The 18,789-nt window shown below is 50.6% G+C and overlaps 1 protein-coding gene across 3 annotated transcripts in view; it reads right to left on the bottom strand.

Annotated features, from left to right (window-relative positions):
- Positions 1–1,759: 1,759 nt before the first annotated feature.
- DOCK1 (dedicator of cytokinesis 1) overlaps positions 1,760–18,789 on the bottom strand; it is a 529,364-nt gene continuing 512,334 nt past the window's right edge. For all 3 annotated transcript variants that reach the window (XM_011287620.4, XM_019813984.3, XM_011287621.4), the window contains 5 exons: positions 16,467–16,612; positions 13,206–13,404; positions 10,169–10,322; positions 7,038–7,198; positions 1,760–2,954 (listed from right to left, as the gene is read on the bottom strand). In XM_011287620.4, the coding sequence (XP_011285922.2) occupies positions 2,859–2,954; positions 7,038–7,198; positions 10,169–10,322; positions 13,206–13,404; positions 16,467–16,612 (756 nt within the window). In that variant the 3' untranslated portion in view covers positions 1,760–2,858. The remainder of the gene's footprint in view (positions 2,955–7,037; positions 7,199–10,168; positions 10,323–13,205; positions 13,405–16,466; positions 16,613–18,789) is intronic.

The following is an 18,789-nucleotide window of genomic DNA, read 5'->3' as shown; positions in this document are numbered from 1 at the left end:
ATGTGTGGGAGCTAAATTTGGCTTTGAGCTTCCTGGCACCCAAAGCAAAAATAGAACAGAAGATCCTCACCATTCCTGTTTTAGAGCACGCAATATCACCCTTTAGGGGGTGAAAATCGGTGGTGAGGGGACAAAAAAAAAATCTTACTTTGTTCACGTAAAAAGCATAGACATAAACAGCATACATAAATACATACATAGCATATCTGTACTGTTACAATTTCTTGATGGGGAAATGATTAACATTTCTTGATGGGGGAACCTAAAAAGCTTCCTTGGAAGGCAATGAGGAAAGAAAGGTTCAGGAACGTTTTTTTCTGAGAAAAGAAAATATATCGTTGCATCTGTATGGGCAAGCTGTCCCCCCAGACCTCCCTCCAGAGGAGTCTCTCGAGATGAGACTTGATAACACAAAAGTCAGCTCCTCAACTGTAGTTCTGCAGTCCAGCCCTTGACTTACGTGATGAAGACATTTTGTGCTACGTGTTTTCTAGCCCTGGACACCAGTGTGGGATTCACAGCAGTTGGGGGCATCCGTCAGGGGAAGGGGGCTTCCCCTGAAGTGTGGAGTCTGGGAATTATCTGGGAAGACTTTCTGGAGGAGGCTGTGCAGGGCGAGAACTAGCAACCAGATGTCATTCTAGAAGAAGAATATTTTTTGTAGGGCCAGGAACTATTTTTACAATTTTGGGCAACAGCTTACGCATCGTGAAATGCGGGCTGTTCGACAATTCCCCGCCTCGCGGGGGCTGGCCTCTCCTGTGCTCTCCTGTCCCAGGCTGCTATGCCAATACACTTATTTTAGGACCTTGGATGACATGTGGTTTCCAATACACACAACGGAGGGTGAATATTTATCTCAGTTCAAGAGCAGGAATTCACCAAGACAAAAAATTCTATGTTCACATGTGTCTAACATTTCCTGGGGGGGGACTGAATACTTGGAACAAGGACAAATAAACTGGGGGGCAGTGATCAAGTGAGAGGGAAGGGTCCACTGAGGCTCTAGGGTTCTGCAGCAGATGTCTCTGAGGTCTGGTTCATGGAGCAGAGAGGCACGTCCTTGTGATTTAAACAGGGACATGTCTGGAAGGAACACAGGCAAATGTGCTTTATGTGGAAAAGAGGACCCCGATGCCTTCTTTGTTTCTTACCTCCCAAGATCCAGACAGAGCTCTGCAGTCTGATGTCGAATGACACATCCCACTAAATAAAACCCTCTCTCAAGTTAGCAGCTGAAAGTCTACAAGGGGCAGAAATGATGTGCGGCCAGAGAGCCTGGTTGGGCTGAGGGGAGAAAGTGTCAGCAGGTGCCAGGCTCTGCTCTGCTCTGTCCCTAAGGTTGTGCAGGCACAGAGGGACACAGGTGCTGTCTACCTGGGCCCCAACTGAAGACACTCAACAGTGGTCATTAAGGAAGATGAGCACATATATCAATGTGGGTCACAAAGCTCTTTAAGAAAGAAGGAGAGGGGCGCCTGGGCGGCTCAGTCGGTTGAGCGTCCGACTTCGGCTCAGGTCATGATCTCACAGCTCGTGGGTTCGAGCCCCGCATCGGGCTCTGTGCCGACAGCTCAGAGCCTGGAGCCTGCTTTGGATTCTGTCTCTCTCTCTGTCTCTGCTCCTCCCCGCCTCGCACTCTCTCTCTCAAAAATAAATGAACATTAAAAAATATTTTAAAAAGAAAAAAAAATGGCATTTATATACATATTTTTTTTTTACATCAAGGGATAAAAACATAGTATTCAGACACTGTGAGTCTTTTTTAAATGGCATTTTATTTTTTTTGTTGTCAATGAATAACTTTTGAGCCTACTAGAAGAGTATTATGATTATAGTGGATAAAAAAATATAGCTGACAGAATAAAAATATTAGGTTATACAAAGTTAGTTGGGTTTGTTTGTTTGTTTGTTTTTCTTAATCATTGTCCACCAACATTTTCAGGATTTTGGAGCTTAGAAAAAAAAAATCAACAAAGCTTAATTTGTGTATTTTTTTTTCACTTTCAGCAGTTAAAAATTAAGAACACATATAGAGATTCATTTGCGGACGCCTATGACAATAAACGGAAGGACCCAAAACATTAAAACCTACGTTCTAAGAACCATCGTATATACAAACTTCTGTACAGAATGACGACAGAAAGAATTCACCCGGTTAAAGCCATCTCTGTGCTATAGGCATTCTTTTTTAAAAAAGAAAGACAACGTATCTTCCTATATTTGTATTTACTTTCCCACCTGATCCAGTATTTTTAATGGTGTTTCTACTCCATAAATTAGTAACTGTTCAGTAGCTGAGAAATATCCTATTTTAAATTATACCAAAGGAGATCAGGAAGTTCCCTGAAAGAGTTGACCTTAACTGCCTGATATAGGTTGAAGATACACTTGACCGCCAAATCACACCCGCAGGAGGAGGGTTGATAAAACACCCTTCGGGAGTAAGCTGGGGTTCGGCCTCGGGAGAAGTGTAGGACTCAGTTACTACTCGGTCTCGTGGGTGGTGGCCTAACCTCTCCTACTGCGCAAAACCCAGGTCAGCCGAGTTCTTCGCTAATGTGTCATTTGGCACAAAGGGAGGGCTTCTGGGCAAGACTTCGGCTCTCTGGAGACAGACACAGTCAGAAGCCCCCAGTTTTGATCAACACCACAGCACGGTCCAGACCCACATCCACCTTGCTCCCCGATGCTAACGGCCACCCACGCCATGGCTGGAAACGAACTCCTTTCCAGGACGAGCAATTGCACTACTTATCAGACATCACAGGCCTAATGAGGTAAACACCAGACGCGGGAGGAGACGCGGAGGGAGGGACGGGACGGCGGCCTGTGCTCTCCGTGCGGTCCCGCTGTCTTCACTGCACGATGCCAGAGTCCACGGATGTCTGCTTGCGCGTGGTCTTTGGGGGGGGCGGGGGTGGCGTCTTGCTGGGCAGCGGAGGCGGTGCGTGCTAGAAGACACGGAAACACGGCAGGTGCCACGTTACTCACGCTCTGGGGCCTGGGGGCTGGGGGGTGGGGGGTTGGGGGGTGGGCTGACCCGGGGCAGCGGCAGGGAGGGGAAGCGACTCCGCACCCTGGGTGGGGACGGCCCTCTCTGCGTGACCCGGGGCTGGGAGGTCTGCCGCACACGGGGCGGGACGGCTGGGGGGCCACGGGGCCTTTCTGGCATCGCTGATTAACTAACTGCTTTTCACAAAGCGCTTCAGAAGGTCACACGGCCGCTGAGAAGGGAAACCGCTGCTCTGCGCGTTGATCCAGGGGCCCCTGGAGATGGACCGGTTTCAGGACTGGGCAGTTTAAATGCTTAAGGGCAAAGCAGAACCAGGGCCACCCAGGCGGCCTGGTGCTGTCACAGCCAAGCGCTCCTGGACGAGGACCCACGGGTCCCCTCTCGTGTGCCCGACGAGGCCCCTAAACCATCCAGGGTCCACACGAGCCCTCGGAGATGTTCTCCGGGGCTGGGAGAGGAGCCCTTCCTTGCTCTTGGAACTAGAAAGGCCGCATGAGAGAGGGTCGGCTGGATACCTGTGGTCGCTGCCCAAGTGACCCGTTTAAAGGCAGCTTTTTGTCTAATCTCTTCCAACACTGCAAACGGAGTGGGATGAACAACGTTAGGGGCATGTTTGAAGTCTTCATGAGGGAACCACATTATTTACAGAATGGGGGCAGCTGTGCCTCAATAAAATAATTTACAAAAAGAAAAGGGTGGCCAGGGGCGCCTGGGTGGCTCAGTCGGTTAAGCGTCCGACTTCGGCTCGGGTCATGATCCCAAGGTTGGTGGGTTCGAACCCTGAGTCAGGCTCTGTGCTGACAGCTCGGAGCCTGGAGCCTGCTTCGGATTCCGTGTCTCCCTCTCTCTCTGTCCCTCCCCTGCTCACGCTCTGTCTCTCAAAAATAAAATAAACATTAAAAAAGAAAAAAAGAAAAAAAAAAAAAAAAGAAAGGGCGGCCGGCTGTATTTGGTCCATGGGCTGTTGTTTGCCTCTTGGGATTCCTCCGAATGAACGGATAGTTGCAAAGGTGACAGACAAACCTCCTGTCAGGGCGTGAACGATGGAGGGCAGACGTTGCCCCCTTGCTCTTGGCACCCTCGTGACCTCATGACCGCCACGGACGCCTGCCACACAGGCCATGGTCTGTAACAGGTGCTGAGCACACAAGGATGTGAATGAGCGGACACGTGAACGAATGAGTGAGTGAACGGATGAATACAGGAGCAGCCATGTGGGGGGCAGAACGAGCCAGGATGAGATCGCAGAACGCTAGCATCTAAGGAAAGGTCAGAGTGGAGTTTGTAGCAGCCTCTCGGTGGAGGCTCACATTTAGCCCAACGTGAGGGAAGGAGTTTCAAGGACAAAACAGTGGTGCTGCAGGCTCTTCCTCGTTGCCCAAATTTCCTCCCGATTCACAGACAAGTAAATACCAAGACGACCTGGGGCTTCACGTGCAGAAGAGAATAAATACGGAGAGACAGAACTCAGGGACTGGCATTGAGGCGTTACAGAAAAGTCACGTAAAATAATAGGCTTAAGTTTTCTTAAGGTTGCTAAGCACAGTTAAAAAAAAGCAGACGCCTGTTTAAGGGACGCGATGACCGGGGTGCTTATGTACTTGTGAAAGCCACAGGGACAGGGCAGGGCGAGCCCTCGAGGGCCAGGCTGACACAGCAGGACACAAGCGAGACGCTGCAAATGCCCTTTGTGCCAAATGGGAAGACGGTGGGTTTATCAGTGTTCAGCGAAACGATAGCTCACATTACTGCTTGTGAGAGCCATTTTCAAAGAAACGACAGCTTCAAGAGGCAACAGCCAGTATCAGGGCTGACTACGAGCCCGGGGCGGATCAATGACAGTGACAGGAGGTATCGATCACCCCCCAGGGCAGATGAGTGATCCTTATCCTACAACGGCCCGCAGGGCCGGCACGGAGGGAAGCGGCCTCGAAACGCCACCGCTTCTAACCGATGATGACACTGCTCCACGGGCACGTCACTGCACCTCTGCTGCAGGTAAATCGCACAGGAAGCAAACAGCGAAGAGACCTGGGTACTTAATCTCATTGGATCCGCCACCCGTTCAGAAAGGGAGCCAAGGTGCACACGTGTTCCTTCCCGACCCGGCAGCACGTGGCATCAGCGTGGCGTCGGTCACTCCACATGATGCAGCGACAAAACGGGGATAAAATGTGGCCCCTGAACTGATCTGTAACCACATGGGTTCGGTAATGTTCCCAGGCTCAGAATTTCCAGGTCGCCAGTGTAGGGACAGACTGGGGCACAGTCCTGCTTCTCCAATGAAATAAAGATATGAAAATAAAGGTGGGATCGGTTAAGTAAGCTGTTAGGAAAACAACACCCCAGCCGGTCAATGTTCTCACTCGACCCCCTGTGCCTCCTTTCTTTCTAACATGTAGTTAAAAGTCTGCGGAAAAGGTCAGACTCATGCAATGAACCATTCCGGCCTCTGAAAAGCCATCATAGGTAATGTGGCCACATCTCCGAGGCCAGTCTCTCCCTGTGGCATCTCTGGGGACAGGACAGAGGGCCGACCGGAAAGGCACTGTGGCCTCCGGAGGCCAGTCATCGCCTCAGCATCAAAGATGAAGCCCCACTTCTGGTGGTTTTGTTTTTTTTTTTTTATATAAGAGGAATAATCAAGTACGGGTACTGTAAATAAATTCCTTCTCTCTTGCGCTCTCTCACAAGAAGACAGAAAATAAACTTGCAGAGCACTCCATAAAAAAGTACCCATGAAAGAAAGAAAGAAAGAAAGAAAGAAAGAAAGGAAGGAAGGAAGGAAGAAAGGAGGAAAGGAGGAAAGGAGGAAAGGAGGAAAGGAGGAAAGGAGGAAAGGAGGAAAGGAGGAAAGAAGGAAAGAAGGAAAGAAAGGAAGGAAGGAAGGAAGGAAGGAAGAAAGGAAGAAAGGAAGAAAGAAAGAAAGAAAGAAAGAAGAAAGAAGGAAAGAAAGAAAGAAAGAGAAAGAAAGAAAAAGCGGGTACATAGGATTTGTATTGATTTTTAAGGGGGAAAAATGTGAGTAGCTGTTAGGAGAAACCTGCAGTCATATTATAAACCTCACGTCTTCAGTGCTCGACGGGAGCTCTGTTGCCATGTCATGACTTTGCTGACCCGCTGCCCGTGTGCACGGGAATGTTTTTCTTTTCACTCCGCAGCGATTTAAATGAATAAAGCTATGAATAATGTGGCCGCGGAAGGGAGGAACCTGGAAACAGATCTCCTGGGGCTTCGGGGTCAGTCCACCGGTGCTCCACCGTGTGCCCGCTGTCCCCCGTGGGCACGCCGAACCCCATGGGCACGCCGACTCCCGTGGGCACGCTGACCCCCGTGGGCACGCCGAACCCCGTGGGCACGCCGACCCCCGTGTGCACGCCGACCCCCGTGGGCACGCTGACCTCTGCCCGCAGCGGCCCGAGAACAAACAGAGGAGCCAGGACAGCGACCCAGGACAGGAATGGGGGCTGGCTCTCCAAGGAGTGTTTCCAGAACTGTCAACTGGTAACAGACAGACTGGTTCAAATGGTTTTTTAAGACTCTGTTGTCGGGCTCAGGGCTTCTCGAGGGCCAGGCTGGCATCCGGTGGGAGCCCAGCCCCACACAGGACCCGCTTCTTTTAAAAGTCACGTAAAATCAATAAATGTTAAAAAAAAAAAAATAAAATAAAAAAAAAAAGTCACGTAAACCATCTCACAGAAAAGCTGCTTTCTAGAATCGAATTTGCACGACTGCACCTCAAGCAGAAGACCTCCGAGGTCACGAGCCTGGCCCGTTGACCCCGTCGGGACCTTCTCCCCCTTTCCCTTGCTCTGAGACCCACATCTGGAAGTGTGTCCCTCTTCAGTGATGGATGACACAGAACCAAGATCGCGTGGGCGGACTGCCCACCGCTTTGACTTCTCAAGACCACATGTGGGCTGGCCCAAAGCACGCGTGCTAATCCCAGGAAGGAGGGATTTCTATTTTGTGGAGGGAATGATTTTAAAAACCCCCCATTTCCGGTTCCGGGCCGACTTACCCTCTGGTGAGGAGGAGGGGGCGGGGGCGTCGGCGAGCTGATCAGATCCTGGTTTTCCATCAAGTTCCCATAATCTGCCATGCTGCCCTTGAGAGGCAGGGGGGGCGGGACCTCGGCCGTGTCCATCCCAGTCAGGCCGGTCATGCCGTTCAGCTCCAAACCTGGAAAACCGAATCGATTTAGAATCAAACGTCCTGGGGCACCCGGGTGGCTCAGTCGGTTGAGCGTCTGACTTCGGCTCAGGTCATGATCTCGCAGTTCGTGAGTCTGAGCCCTGCATTGGGCTCTGTACTGACAGCTCAGAGCCTGGAGCCTGCCTCCGATTCTGTGTCTCCCTCTTTCTCTCTGGACCTCCCCTACTCACACTCTGTCTGTCTCTCCTTCTCTCAAAAATAAATGAACATTAAAATTTAAAAAAAAGAAGAAGAATCAAATGTCCCCGCTGAGCCAGAGCATCCATGTGGCTGCTTCACCTTCTCTCCAGGGAAAGGGGAGGCAGAAACGTGCATGTCGACTGGGGAGGGAAGAGAGCTGGGAGGGGTAGAAAAGATGAAGGGGGGGACCCCCCCTCCCAACGGCATGTTCTAGAAAGAGAACGCTAAATGCTATAAAGACACCTACAACTGGAGCTTAAAGGAGGCATCAATCCACTGTCAAAACAGCCACGTCCACCCCGGGCCCCGAAGGATCCCTCCTCGGGCCTCTTTGTGTTGGTGGGATCTAAACAGCGAGGTGTCACAGCCAGTCACCCGCCCTTCAAATCTCTCTCAATGGGGAAACCCACGACTGTATGAAGTGAAGTTATTAGCAGTCACGGTCACTGTGGCTGTTACTTTAAAGAAGCCAAGGGGAAGTACAATTGATTTTTAAAGTAAACTGAAAAACTAGCCAGTTTCAAATGGAAGTATAATCATTAAGACAGGATCCTTTCTCAACCCTTGTTGAGACTCTTAGAAAAAATTTGTTTTTCTTTTTTATATTTGAGGAAAATTGACTTTTTTTTTAACTGATGGGTCTTAGAGGTTTCCCCAGTGGCCCACTGGATGAAAAACCCTTCATTAGGGAAATGCTTCCTGGGGGAAGTTGTTGGTTTCTGAGGAAGGCTTGTCAATGAATCAAGGGTAGTGAGAGAAAAGGCTTCTGGTGGAATATCTGCCCTCGTGATCACTTGCTTATTTGCATCGTGATAAACTACGCATAACATACAATTTGCCATCTTACCCATAACTGTATAAATCAGTGGCATTGATTGATACAACCTTCAGCGACCATCACCACGATCCGTTTCTAAAACTCTCTTATCATCATGAACACAGATTCTGTCCCCATAAAGTGAAAATGGCCCCTGCCCCCTCCCTTGGCCCCTGATGCCTCCACTCTACTCTGTCTCTACAAATTTGCCTATTTTAGATACTTCACGAAGGCAAATTCATATATTTGTCCTTTTGTGTCTGGCTCATTTCACTTCACATAATGTGTTTGAGGTTCATTCATGATGCAACATACAGCAGAGATGGCGTCCATTTTATGGCTGAGTAGTATTCCACTGCGCGGATTTTTCTTTGATGCACACTTTGTTTATCCGCCCATCAGGTGATGAACACTTGGGCTGTTTCTACCTTCTGTTATTGCGAAGAATGCTGCTGTGGACATTCATATGCAATGAATCCCTATTTCTAATTCTTTGGGGCATAGGCTTGGAGTGGATTTGTTGCGGCATATGGTGATCCTACGTTTCACATCAAGGCAGCACTAAAGTGCTTTCCGCAGCAGCTACAATGGTGCTTGTTTTTAACTATTTAAAGGGAATAATACAACGCTTTTAGAACAAAGAGTCTGTGGTAATAGTGTAAGGATGTTAACACTCAGAGACCGTCTCCCTCCCAGTGGTCTGTTCGGCTCACCTGTCGTGCAGTGCTGACTCCCCACCCGAGAGTCTCTGGAATGGCCACTGCTCCCAGGAAGAAAACCAGGTGCAAAGGGCAACTGTGTGTGCCTTCCAGAGCCTCCGTGCAGGGTGGAGGAAGGAAGCTGGGTTCTCCTGGGTTTGCAATGTATTTGATCCTTCCTCTTATATCCTTCCCCACACCAGAAGTGGGGCTTCATCTTTGATGTTGAGGCGATGACTGACCTCCTGAGGCCACAGTGCCTTTCAGGTCAGCCGTCTGTCCCCAGAGATGCCACAAGGAGGCACTGGCCTTGGCGATGTGGCCATATTACCTATGATGGCTTTTCTGGAATGGTGTGCTGCAACCAAAACATGAGTCTGACCTGCCACCTTCTTCTTGCCAAGACCTCTCCTCTCTAGCAGACCTGAATTTAGTGGCAAAAAGCTGATTCCCACTTGTAGTGGCTTGACTAGTGTCCCTTGAAAACTCATGTATACCCAGAACCCCAGAATGTCACCTTGTTTGAACGTAGGCTTTGTGCAGAGGAAATTAGCTAAGGATTTCAAGATGAAATCATTCTTGATTTATGGTGGGCCCTAAAGCCAATGGCCTGTGTCTTTATAAGGGGAGCAGGCCACACGAAGACAGAGGCAGAGACTGGAGTGGTATATCTAGAAGCCAAGAAATGCCAACGATTGTCAGAAGCTACCAGAAGTGGGGAGACAGGCATGGAACAGAATGTCTCTCTGAGCCTATGGAAGGAAGCAACACTGTTATCTTGATTTCTGACTTCTGGCCTCCACAAGGGTGAGGAAATATATTTCTGTTGTTTTCAGCCAACGAGTTGATGGTAATATGTCATGGCAACCCTAGAAACTGGGCACAACTAGAAAAATTAGTTATGTGCTTAGCTCTTAAGAATAGCTCTTCACTTTGCATTCTTCCTGGACACAGGAAGGTCCAAGGCCCTCGTGTGGCTCCGTTTCCTGTGATACAAAAAGGGAGGCTGTCCGTGTGCCTCTCATGCTGACCCTGCCGCACGGGAGGTTCTGAGAGCACACTCTCCCCCAGGGAACTCGGGGAGACTGATTTGCTGGTGCCGCGAGGGGGGCTCCCTGTAAGTTGAATGCTTGTGGAGACTCACTACATGGGGAGGAGGCGAGCCTACCATTAGAGCCTCTGGTCAAAGAGGGAGCCACAGAGCAAGGCCACAAATCCCAACGCGGAGAATGTTCCACTCACTTGACTGCAAACTGAAGCTGAGCTTGGCCCTTGGCGTGACCGGAGGGGGTGTCGGCTGGGAGGATGGTGGTGACGGGGACACCGAGAAACGTCTTTCACTTCCGGTGACGTTGATCACCTGGCTCTTCGGTCGCTGGGGCCGCAGGGGACTTATCTACGTTGGAGGAAAGAGCACAGTTAGGGTCTGCCATGGCTGAGTTGGGTCCCCCAGGACTCACTGGTCGAAGCCCTAACCCTCAGTACCTGTGACTGTAACCGCACCTGGAAATAGGGTCCTTTGCAGATGAAGTCACTAGGGTAGGGCCCTAACACAATGTGACTGGTGTCCTTATAAAAAGGGGGCATTTGGACATAGATATACGTACATTGGAAGAACACCAGGGGAACATGGAGGCAGAGATCAGGGCGATGCCTCTAGAAGCTAAGATATGACGAATACTGCTGCGGGGGGAGGGAGGCCTGGAACAGGGTAAGCGTGCATGTGGACTGGCGACTGTCTTGTCCCATGAGGCACGTTCTGATGACTCAGAAAACAGAAGGACGCTTTCCTAGTGTGAAGCAAATCACACCTGGAAGATCGTCCCTCCCGCCCTAGGCTCTGAGTCTCAGCTGAGGGTCAGGAGATTGTGGATGATGCAAAATCAAGTAGCAAGCCGAACGCAGCCCCATAGAGTGACCAGAGGAAGCCTCTGCAGATGCTTAGGAGGCAAGGTGCCGTGCAAAAGTCAAGGCTGTCCCAGCAGGTGCAGGGAACACTGTGTTGCCCCCCGGTGCCGCTTCCGCTCCAGTAAACCTGCCTCCGACCTGTCCACCTGCTCTGCCCTGTGGCACTCGGCTGGTGCAGGCACGAGGAGGCTGGCACAGGAAACTGCGGGTGCCCGCGTGCACTCACAGACCTTGCTGACACCTGTCACCCAGAGGAGGAGGCCCCTTTGTGGAGAGACAGGCAGCTGGGCTGGACCAAGAACAGTAAGTCTGCTCCCAGCGAGAGGCCAGGACTCCTGTCCCTGGAGCTGCAGCAGCTGTGGTCATTCTGGGAGGCGTCAGAAGCTGACGGGGGTCAAGGTTCTGTGCTCTGACCCCGGTGCGTTCCTGTGGGTTTGCTGAGGCCACTGCAGGCCAGCTGTGGGGAGGCCCACTTTGGCTGAACCCAGACGGTCTTTGCCAGTGTCCCTGAAAGCAAACAGGGCCTCGGCCGGGAGGGACAGAACCCGTATGGGATGTGAAGCGCCTGGCAAGACCTTCGACCACTTCTCAAGCAACTTCGCTGTGAGCAGTTCTGCTACGTGGTGCAACGTCTCTCAGGCTTGGTTTTAACGGCTGAAAATGGAGCCTAAATATGCACAAATATATGAACGGCCACATAGAGCGTCTGGCACTAGCTGATTAGCTTATGTTTCTGCTAATTCCCCCACCCAGTTCTGATGTTTTGAGACTTGAGATCTCTATCCTGGGCTCAAGAGAAGGTGGCCTCGGCTAGTGCCAGCAAGGTCGCGGGCACCCCAACTCTCTCGGGTGGCGGACAGAGAGCGTGGGGTGGCTCATCAGAGACCTCTCCGTCCCGCTGCTGTAGGCCCAGCACCTGGGAAGCAATACTAGCCTCTGGCCTGTCCCCCTCCTAGGCTCTGAGAGCCCTGGCCATGCTTATGCTGCAGTCAGAGCTGTGTCTGAAGGCTTCAGAAAGGCATTCACCTTCTTGAAGGCCACGCCGTGGCTCTTGAATCTGCCTTCTCCCTCTAGACAGCCAAGCAACATGTGACCGCTGCTCTGAGTGGCTCGCAATCTGGGTGAAATGTACTCTCTGGGTTTAAGATATAAACAAGCCATGAAATATGTCGTATTAAAAGGTGGTTCCCTGTGAGCCCTTTTGCCAGGCGACCCTTCAATCACAGCCAGGACAGGTGAGGGGCTCCTGCCCGGGGCAGGCACATTCCTGGCCGCCGTCCAGGTAAGTGCCCATCGTCTCCAGGGGGAGGCGGCCCTAGGCCTGACGTAACCTTTGAAGCTGACAGCCTATGAGAGCCTCTTCTTTGCTTTCAGTCTACAAATAGCACTTTCTTTTTTTCTTTTTTTCAAAAAAAATTTTTTTTCGTTTTTTCATTTATTTTCTGAGAGCAGGAGGGGGCAGAGACGGGAAGGAATCCCAAGCAGGCTGTCAGCGCAGAGCCCAATGTGGGGTTTGAACTCACAAACTGAGATCATGACCTGAGCTGAAATCAAGAGTTGGACGCCTAACCGACTGAGCCCTCCGGGCACCCCCCCAAAGCACGTTCTGAATAAAGTTCACCCCAGAAGCTGCCGGTGCCCCATCTTTGCCCTCAGGCCTCCCACACGGCTGGGCGGTCCCGTGAGCAGCAGCCCCCAGGCCCGGCCCCGGAACTAGGACGTGCCCCGGAACATGTCCACTGCCTTCACACTGCCCAGGAACCGTGCAGTGACCAGGGTTCCCTGGGATCCGTTTCTAACGTCAACTAACCAGCACGTGTCCAGTTAAATTGCGGAGTCCTTCTGAAATGTGCCAACGATGTAAATGTGGGGCAGACACGGCAGGGAGACCAACACGGGACCCCGGGCTGTGTGCAGAACCCGGCAGGAGGGGCTTTGGCACTCTGGCTGAGCAGCTCATAACTCGGGGCAGTACCTGGGGCTTAGAGGCTTCTGGTCAGGAAGGGGCAAGGGGAAGGCGTTAGCCGACAGGGAGCATCGTTCTCAGACGAAAAAAGCATTCCTGCGTCTTCTGAGACGTCAGGATGCATATTGGATGCAAGGACCACACTGCTGCACGGAGCCCAGCACCACCGGCTGCCGACCCGGGCACCCCCCCGGGAGAAGAGACCTCCGATCTGAGCCTCTGGATGCCCTACAGCACGGGGTCGTACAAGGAGAGGGTCGAGGGTAGACCCCAGATTTTCAGGGGACTGTTTAATAGAAAATTCAATGAAATCCAACGGACAGCTCCATCGGCTAAATGCGGAGCAAAGGGAGGTCCCAGAAGCTAAGGCAGAGCGGGGAAAGTTCCCCGTTCCTGAGAAATTACCGTCTCGGAAAGGATCACAGCCTCAGACTGCTGCAGGGAGACGTCGGTGGGTTTAAATTCTTTATCAAATAGCTCTTGATGTTTGCTATTCCTTTTTTCCTTCTTCTTGTCCTTCTTCTCCTTATCTGGGTCGTCCTTGTCCAGCTTGTCCTGGGACCTGGAGTGCATTTTCTTTGGCAGGAGAGGCTCCAGGGAAAACCTAAAGGACACGGTTCTGTAAATCACTCATGGCTTAATAGGAGGACAATTGCCTCTCACCCTGCAGATAAATGTCAACCCGTTCACAAGGAGTCTCCGTGCTGACCGACCGGGAACTGGCACACCTTACAGGAAAGGAATGATTTAAAAAGAGAGGCCAAGGGGGACTTAAGATACGTATTAACCAGCTGCACCAGAGAGAGCCTGTGTTTGCCATCCGAAAAGAACAAACTGGAAAAAGAGAGCACACTCATCCGAGGACGGGGGAGATGTGAAGTCTGAGCGGACGAGTCGGGGAGACAGTAAGACGTTACTGTAGATGGGGAAGATGGTACTTGGGGTGTGTTTCAGGAGGGGAGCCCTGACCTTGTAGAGATTCGTACTGAAACACTCATAAATGCAATGGGGAGAAATAGACAGATTCTACTGCAAAGAAATTTCTGGTATCTTGATTCTGACCGAGTTCCTACGGCCAGCTCAAGATTACAGATATGCTGGTGCTTCAATTTGAAAGTCTTTTGGATGAGTCAGTGGGAAGCAAGCCGATTTCAGCTCATAGGGACATGGAGGAGAAGCCCTTAGTTTCTCAGCTGACCGCTGAGCTAGAAGACCCAGGGTTTTGGCTTTGTCACCTCCTGGGGAGTCTCGACATCCCCTGACTGCTGCGGGCTGGATGTCCCCAGTCTCAAGATACAAAGAAGACACCACCACCCTTGTGCCTACAACACCAACGGGTTGGTATAAATGCACATTCGTTAGAGGTGAGTCTACTGAGTACATGGATCTTGGACTAGCTTCCGTGCACACACATCCATGTGCAATTGTGGTTTGCTATTTTAGCACAAGACTGAGGGGTGGGAGGGGTCCACCCTGTTTCTGTCCTAGTAAGTCATACCGGGAGAGAGAAGAAACAGGTCTAGTTCTAAGGTCGGAGTTCCATTCTCTGCAGCAGGAAGGAGTTCGGACGGAGAGCCAACATGAAAGAAGGCATGAAAATGTCTTAAAAACTCTGTAAAATTCTAGTTATAAAATAAATAAGGCACAGGAAAGAAAAATACACCACAGGGAATATAGTCAAGAAAAACAAAATAATCCTCATGATTTTATTCTAGGTTTTGCATAACTTGAGACAATTAATGTAGGGAAGAAAACAAAACAAAATAAAAAGACCAATGGATATCTTTCAGCTCAGGGGGAAGAACCCGTATACATCTAGGAGAACCTAGAGAAAGACAGGTTACATTTAAAATTTTTCACACACTATGTGGGGCACCTGGATGGCTCAGTCGGTTAAGTGTCTGACTTTGGCTCAGGTCATGATCTCGCGGTTCGTGGGTTCGAGCCCCGCGTCGGGCTCCGTGCTGACGGCTCAGAGCCTGGAGCCCGCTTCGGATTCTGTGTCTCCCTCTCTCTCTCTGCCCCTCCCCTGCTCATGCTCTGTCTCTCTCTGTCTCAAAAAAACCCACAAAAAACCAAAAACCAAAAAAAACCCAAAACATTAAAAAAATTTTTTTTTTCACAGTCTGAGAACCTGCTGACCAGATGAAGTTTATTCTGCAGGTAACCTGTGCCATGTGGGACCAAAGCCTCATTTTCTCCACATTAATTACAGAGAGAAGGGTGGTAACCCTAGAATGAACAAAAATCTGGACTCTAATAGAGATGCCTTCTAATTCAAGGTTAAAAAATGCCTCCTGGGAGGGGGTGTGTAGTCACGCGTGTGATACGCCACGCCTCTGTCTGAAACCTCCAGATCCATTTCCGCCCGCAGCCCCACGTTCCTGGAAATGTAAAGACCTTTTCATAACTGGCTTGGGGATTTGCTTGGGGAAAGCTGAATTCAATTTCTTTAGCAATCTTTCTCTAAGTGACAAGAACACCTGCTTTAAACACCTCTAAATTGAGAATTTCCATATGGATTTGGCCTTTTATCAGCAGACACTGATAAAAATTACCGGTAAGGAAAAAACTGTGGGTTTAGTCTTCGGTCTTCCATTGGGCACACGGGTCACGGGCAACAAAGGGCACTTGGATTTGAGCTGTCCCTTGGGGTGCTCGGGGAGTGTGTGTCTGCGTGAGGCGGGGGCCAGGAGCCTGGGGGGGTTTGGGAAGGTGATGGATGGAAAACCAAATGGGGTTGCAGACACACAACTGTACAAAGCCAACCGTAAAATAATTAGCAGTTGTTCTCCGATGTTTAAATTGCATGAGACATTGCTTCTTTCTATTTAATAAGAACCAACTTTACATGTTTGCTACTCAAAAACACAGAAAAATTATTGATATTAAAAAAATTTTCTTTTGAGTTTTATTTATTTTTGAGAGAGACACACACACACACACACACACACACACACACACACAGAATCCCAAGCAGGCTCCAGGCTCCGAGCTGTCAGCACAGAGCCCAACACGGGGCTCAAATCCACACACCGTGAGTTCGTAACCTGAGCCAAAGTCAGACGCTTAACCGACTGAGCCACCCAGGCGCCCCAAAAGTTATTGATATTTTTTAACACTCAAAGTTAATGCAAGAAACACAGTGAGAGCTCAACCAGTATTAACTAGCCTATTATGTTCTTGTCTCCCTTTTAGTCACTTGGTGCTGTTGGGCGCTCAGTGGCAAGAATGAGGTCTCCAGAGAAGTCTTGTAGAAAGAAGGTGGCCCTACCAAGTCCTCAAGTAAGCTGACTGTGTGTGACAGTCCTGCACTGGCGTTGACACCACAGGAGTGAGCAGGAGACAAAAAGCACAAGCACACAGCCAGCAAGGAAAGTACTGCCCTCCTTCCAGAATCTCCAGAACTGAACGAACCCTCGCTGGAGGTTTTCAAAGATGATGGAAACCTGTCCCAAAGAATTGTTTTTTTCTCAAAAACTCACAAGACCCTGAAAGCCATATTGGGCACTACAGTTGAAATGTCTTGGGGGGTGGGGGTGGGTTTCAGCTTCAAAGACAGTTTTGATTTAAAAAACATCCCCATCTGTGATAAACAAACCCAGGGTGCTGGTAGCTCCTCCCAAGACCCTCCAAGCCCCCTCCCTGCTGCTGAGCCCGACTCACCCATCGGAGCCTGGTCTGGAAGGGGTGCTGTCTGAGGACAGGGAAGACACGGAAGCTACCGACAGAGGCCGGGACGAAGAAGGCATCGTGAAGGATCGGACCATGGACCGGGGACGGCTGCCTCTTCTGTCATCCAGACTTGAGGGCTGAGAGAGAGAGGGAGAGGGAGAATTAGAGAGAGAGAGAGAGAGAGAGAGAGAGAGAGAGAGAGACAGAGAGAGAGAGGCTTGTTTAATGCTCCTGTGTCAAAAGATGTCAGGCCTGGCATGGCCAGACTCTTGGGACCATGTGATCTTAGCAGCCTGGATTCTAGACCCAAACTGTCCACACTTCCATGAACAGTGTGTATTCCCATTCAGAGTTAAAGATGAAAATGATGAACATTTCAGGGTTTTTTGGAAACATTACCTGATAATGTGAAAAATATCACAACCTTCCTGTTTTTAAGAACTTTAAACGTAGGTTTCTTTATCAAGACCACAACGCATCCACCTGTTTGGAAGCCAGGGTGGAACAGAAGGACCAGAAAGCTTACAGAGTAGCATCCAGAATGTCGTTAAAGGAATTGCAAGCCCATCAGGTGAATTCTGCGTATCTCTGCGTGTTGACAAACCACGCAGGTCACCCGCATACACGGATGTGTAATGACTGAATTTCTCTAGAATAAGGTAAGACTCTCCTGCTGCTTGACTAAAGATGGGCTCGTTCCCTGCAGCGGCTGGGACAGCGGGTTAGAGGAAGCTGAGGCCAGAACTGCTCACACTCTTGCTCTTGGCCCCGTAGGGGCCCAGACAGACATGCATTCTGGAGAAAAATGGTCTCTGGATGGAGTTTTCCTCTTCTTTCTGAAATACGACCTCTGCTGCCGAAACAAGGGTCACTGATACATAGCACGCATCAATACCTCATTACCTAGAAAACGCTAATGACCTTCACCCCAAGGCCAGATGCAGCAGAAGCTCCTCCCTTTACCCTGAGGATTTGGGGACCTCCTCTCCGTGTGGCTTCCACCCCCCCCCCCACCTCCCAGCCCCACACCACCGAAGCTGGCCCTCAGTCAATCACCTGTAGAAGACGGGACCACTGCTGCTTACCTACTGAACAACACTACTTTCACGCCTGAGAAGTGGGCCTGTTTCTTAAACGGGTGTTTGGCACATGTAATCCTACTTGATCTGTGTGTTATCTCTCTGGTTGTAAAAGGTTCACAATCACAGAGGGACAGTTTCATGCAGGAGTTGGTAAACTTGCTGGGAACGGCCAAGGAATAGGAGTTTTAGGCTCGCGGGACGTAGGGTCTCTGTCTGCAGTGCTCAGCTCTGCCACCGTCGCGGGCAAACAGCCACAGACAGTACAGGAGTGAGTGGGCACGGATGTGTTCCAATAAATCTTGATTTACAAACAGGTCAGTGGGCCACATTTTAGCAACCGCTGGCTCAAAGCCAAACGCCGCTGGAATCTGCCTGCACAGACGGTGGGTCTTGGGTTCCCCACCGACGACGGCGCCGTGAAATGTCTTCGGGGAGACGTCCATTGTCATTAATTGGCCTTTATGAAGAAACTAGAAAGGAAACTGTTTCTTACAAATTAGCCCAAATTGCGGAGATGTTACCTATAGGAAACCTTGTAACTCAAAGTCTACAGGATGCACGTCTCAGCCTTTCTGAAACACAGTTAGACGGCCGCCCTGGCTTTCTGATCTGATACGTGGCGCTCATCCTCTTGGCTCTTGGCTGGGCGCCGGGACTGCTCCGTGTCCCACTGTTCCTGACCCTCTCAAGGAAGAGTCCTGTCTGCTGCTCTAGGCCCACCCTGATCGCCCCACCCATCTGCCACCCTTCACCCCATCCTCTGCCCACTCGGCCACTGCCCTTCTCTCTGACATCTCCAGTAATGTTTGTTTTCTTAGTTTATTTATTTTGAGAGAGACAGAGAGACAGAGAGAGACAGAGAGAGAATCCCAAGCAGGCTCTGCACTGTCGGCTCAGTCCGACACGAAGCTTGAACTCACGAACCGTGAGATTATGACCTGAGCGGAAATCACGAGTTGGGACGCTTAACCGACCGAGCCACCCAGGTGCTCCGACCTTCTTCATGCTCTGAATGGGACCTACGGGCAGCCTCTGCCTCACACAACCCACACCGTCCCTCGGTATTTCTCCCACAGCAGCAGCGTCTGTGGACGGCTCGGAGGTGGGAGCCTGAACACCCGCCCACCAACCCTGCAGGGGCTGCCTTCCCACCTCTCCCCTGCAACAGCTTCCACCTGCCCCTTCCGGACCCGGGGAAGGAGAGGAGCAGAAGGGCAGAGAACCGGCTGCAT

This window comes from Felis catus, chromosome D2 (genome assembly GCF_018350175.1).
Source record: "Felis catus isolate Fca126 chromosome D2, F.catus_Fca126_mat1.0, whole genome shotgun sequence".
Taxonomy (NCBI): Eukaryota; Metazoa; Chordata; class Mammalia; order Carnivora; family Felidae; genus Felis; species Felis catus.
The sequence above is the reverse complement of the archived record's forward strand: the minus strand, read 5'-3'. Positions and strand labels throughout refer to the sequence as shown.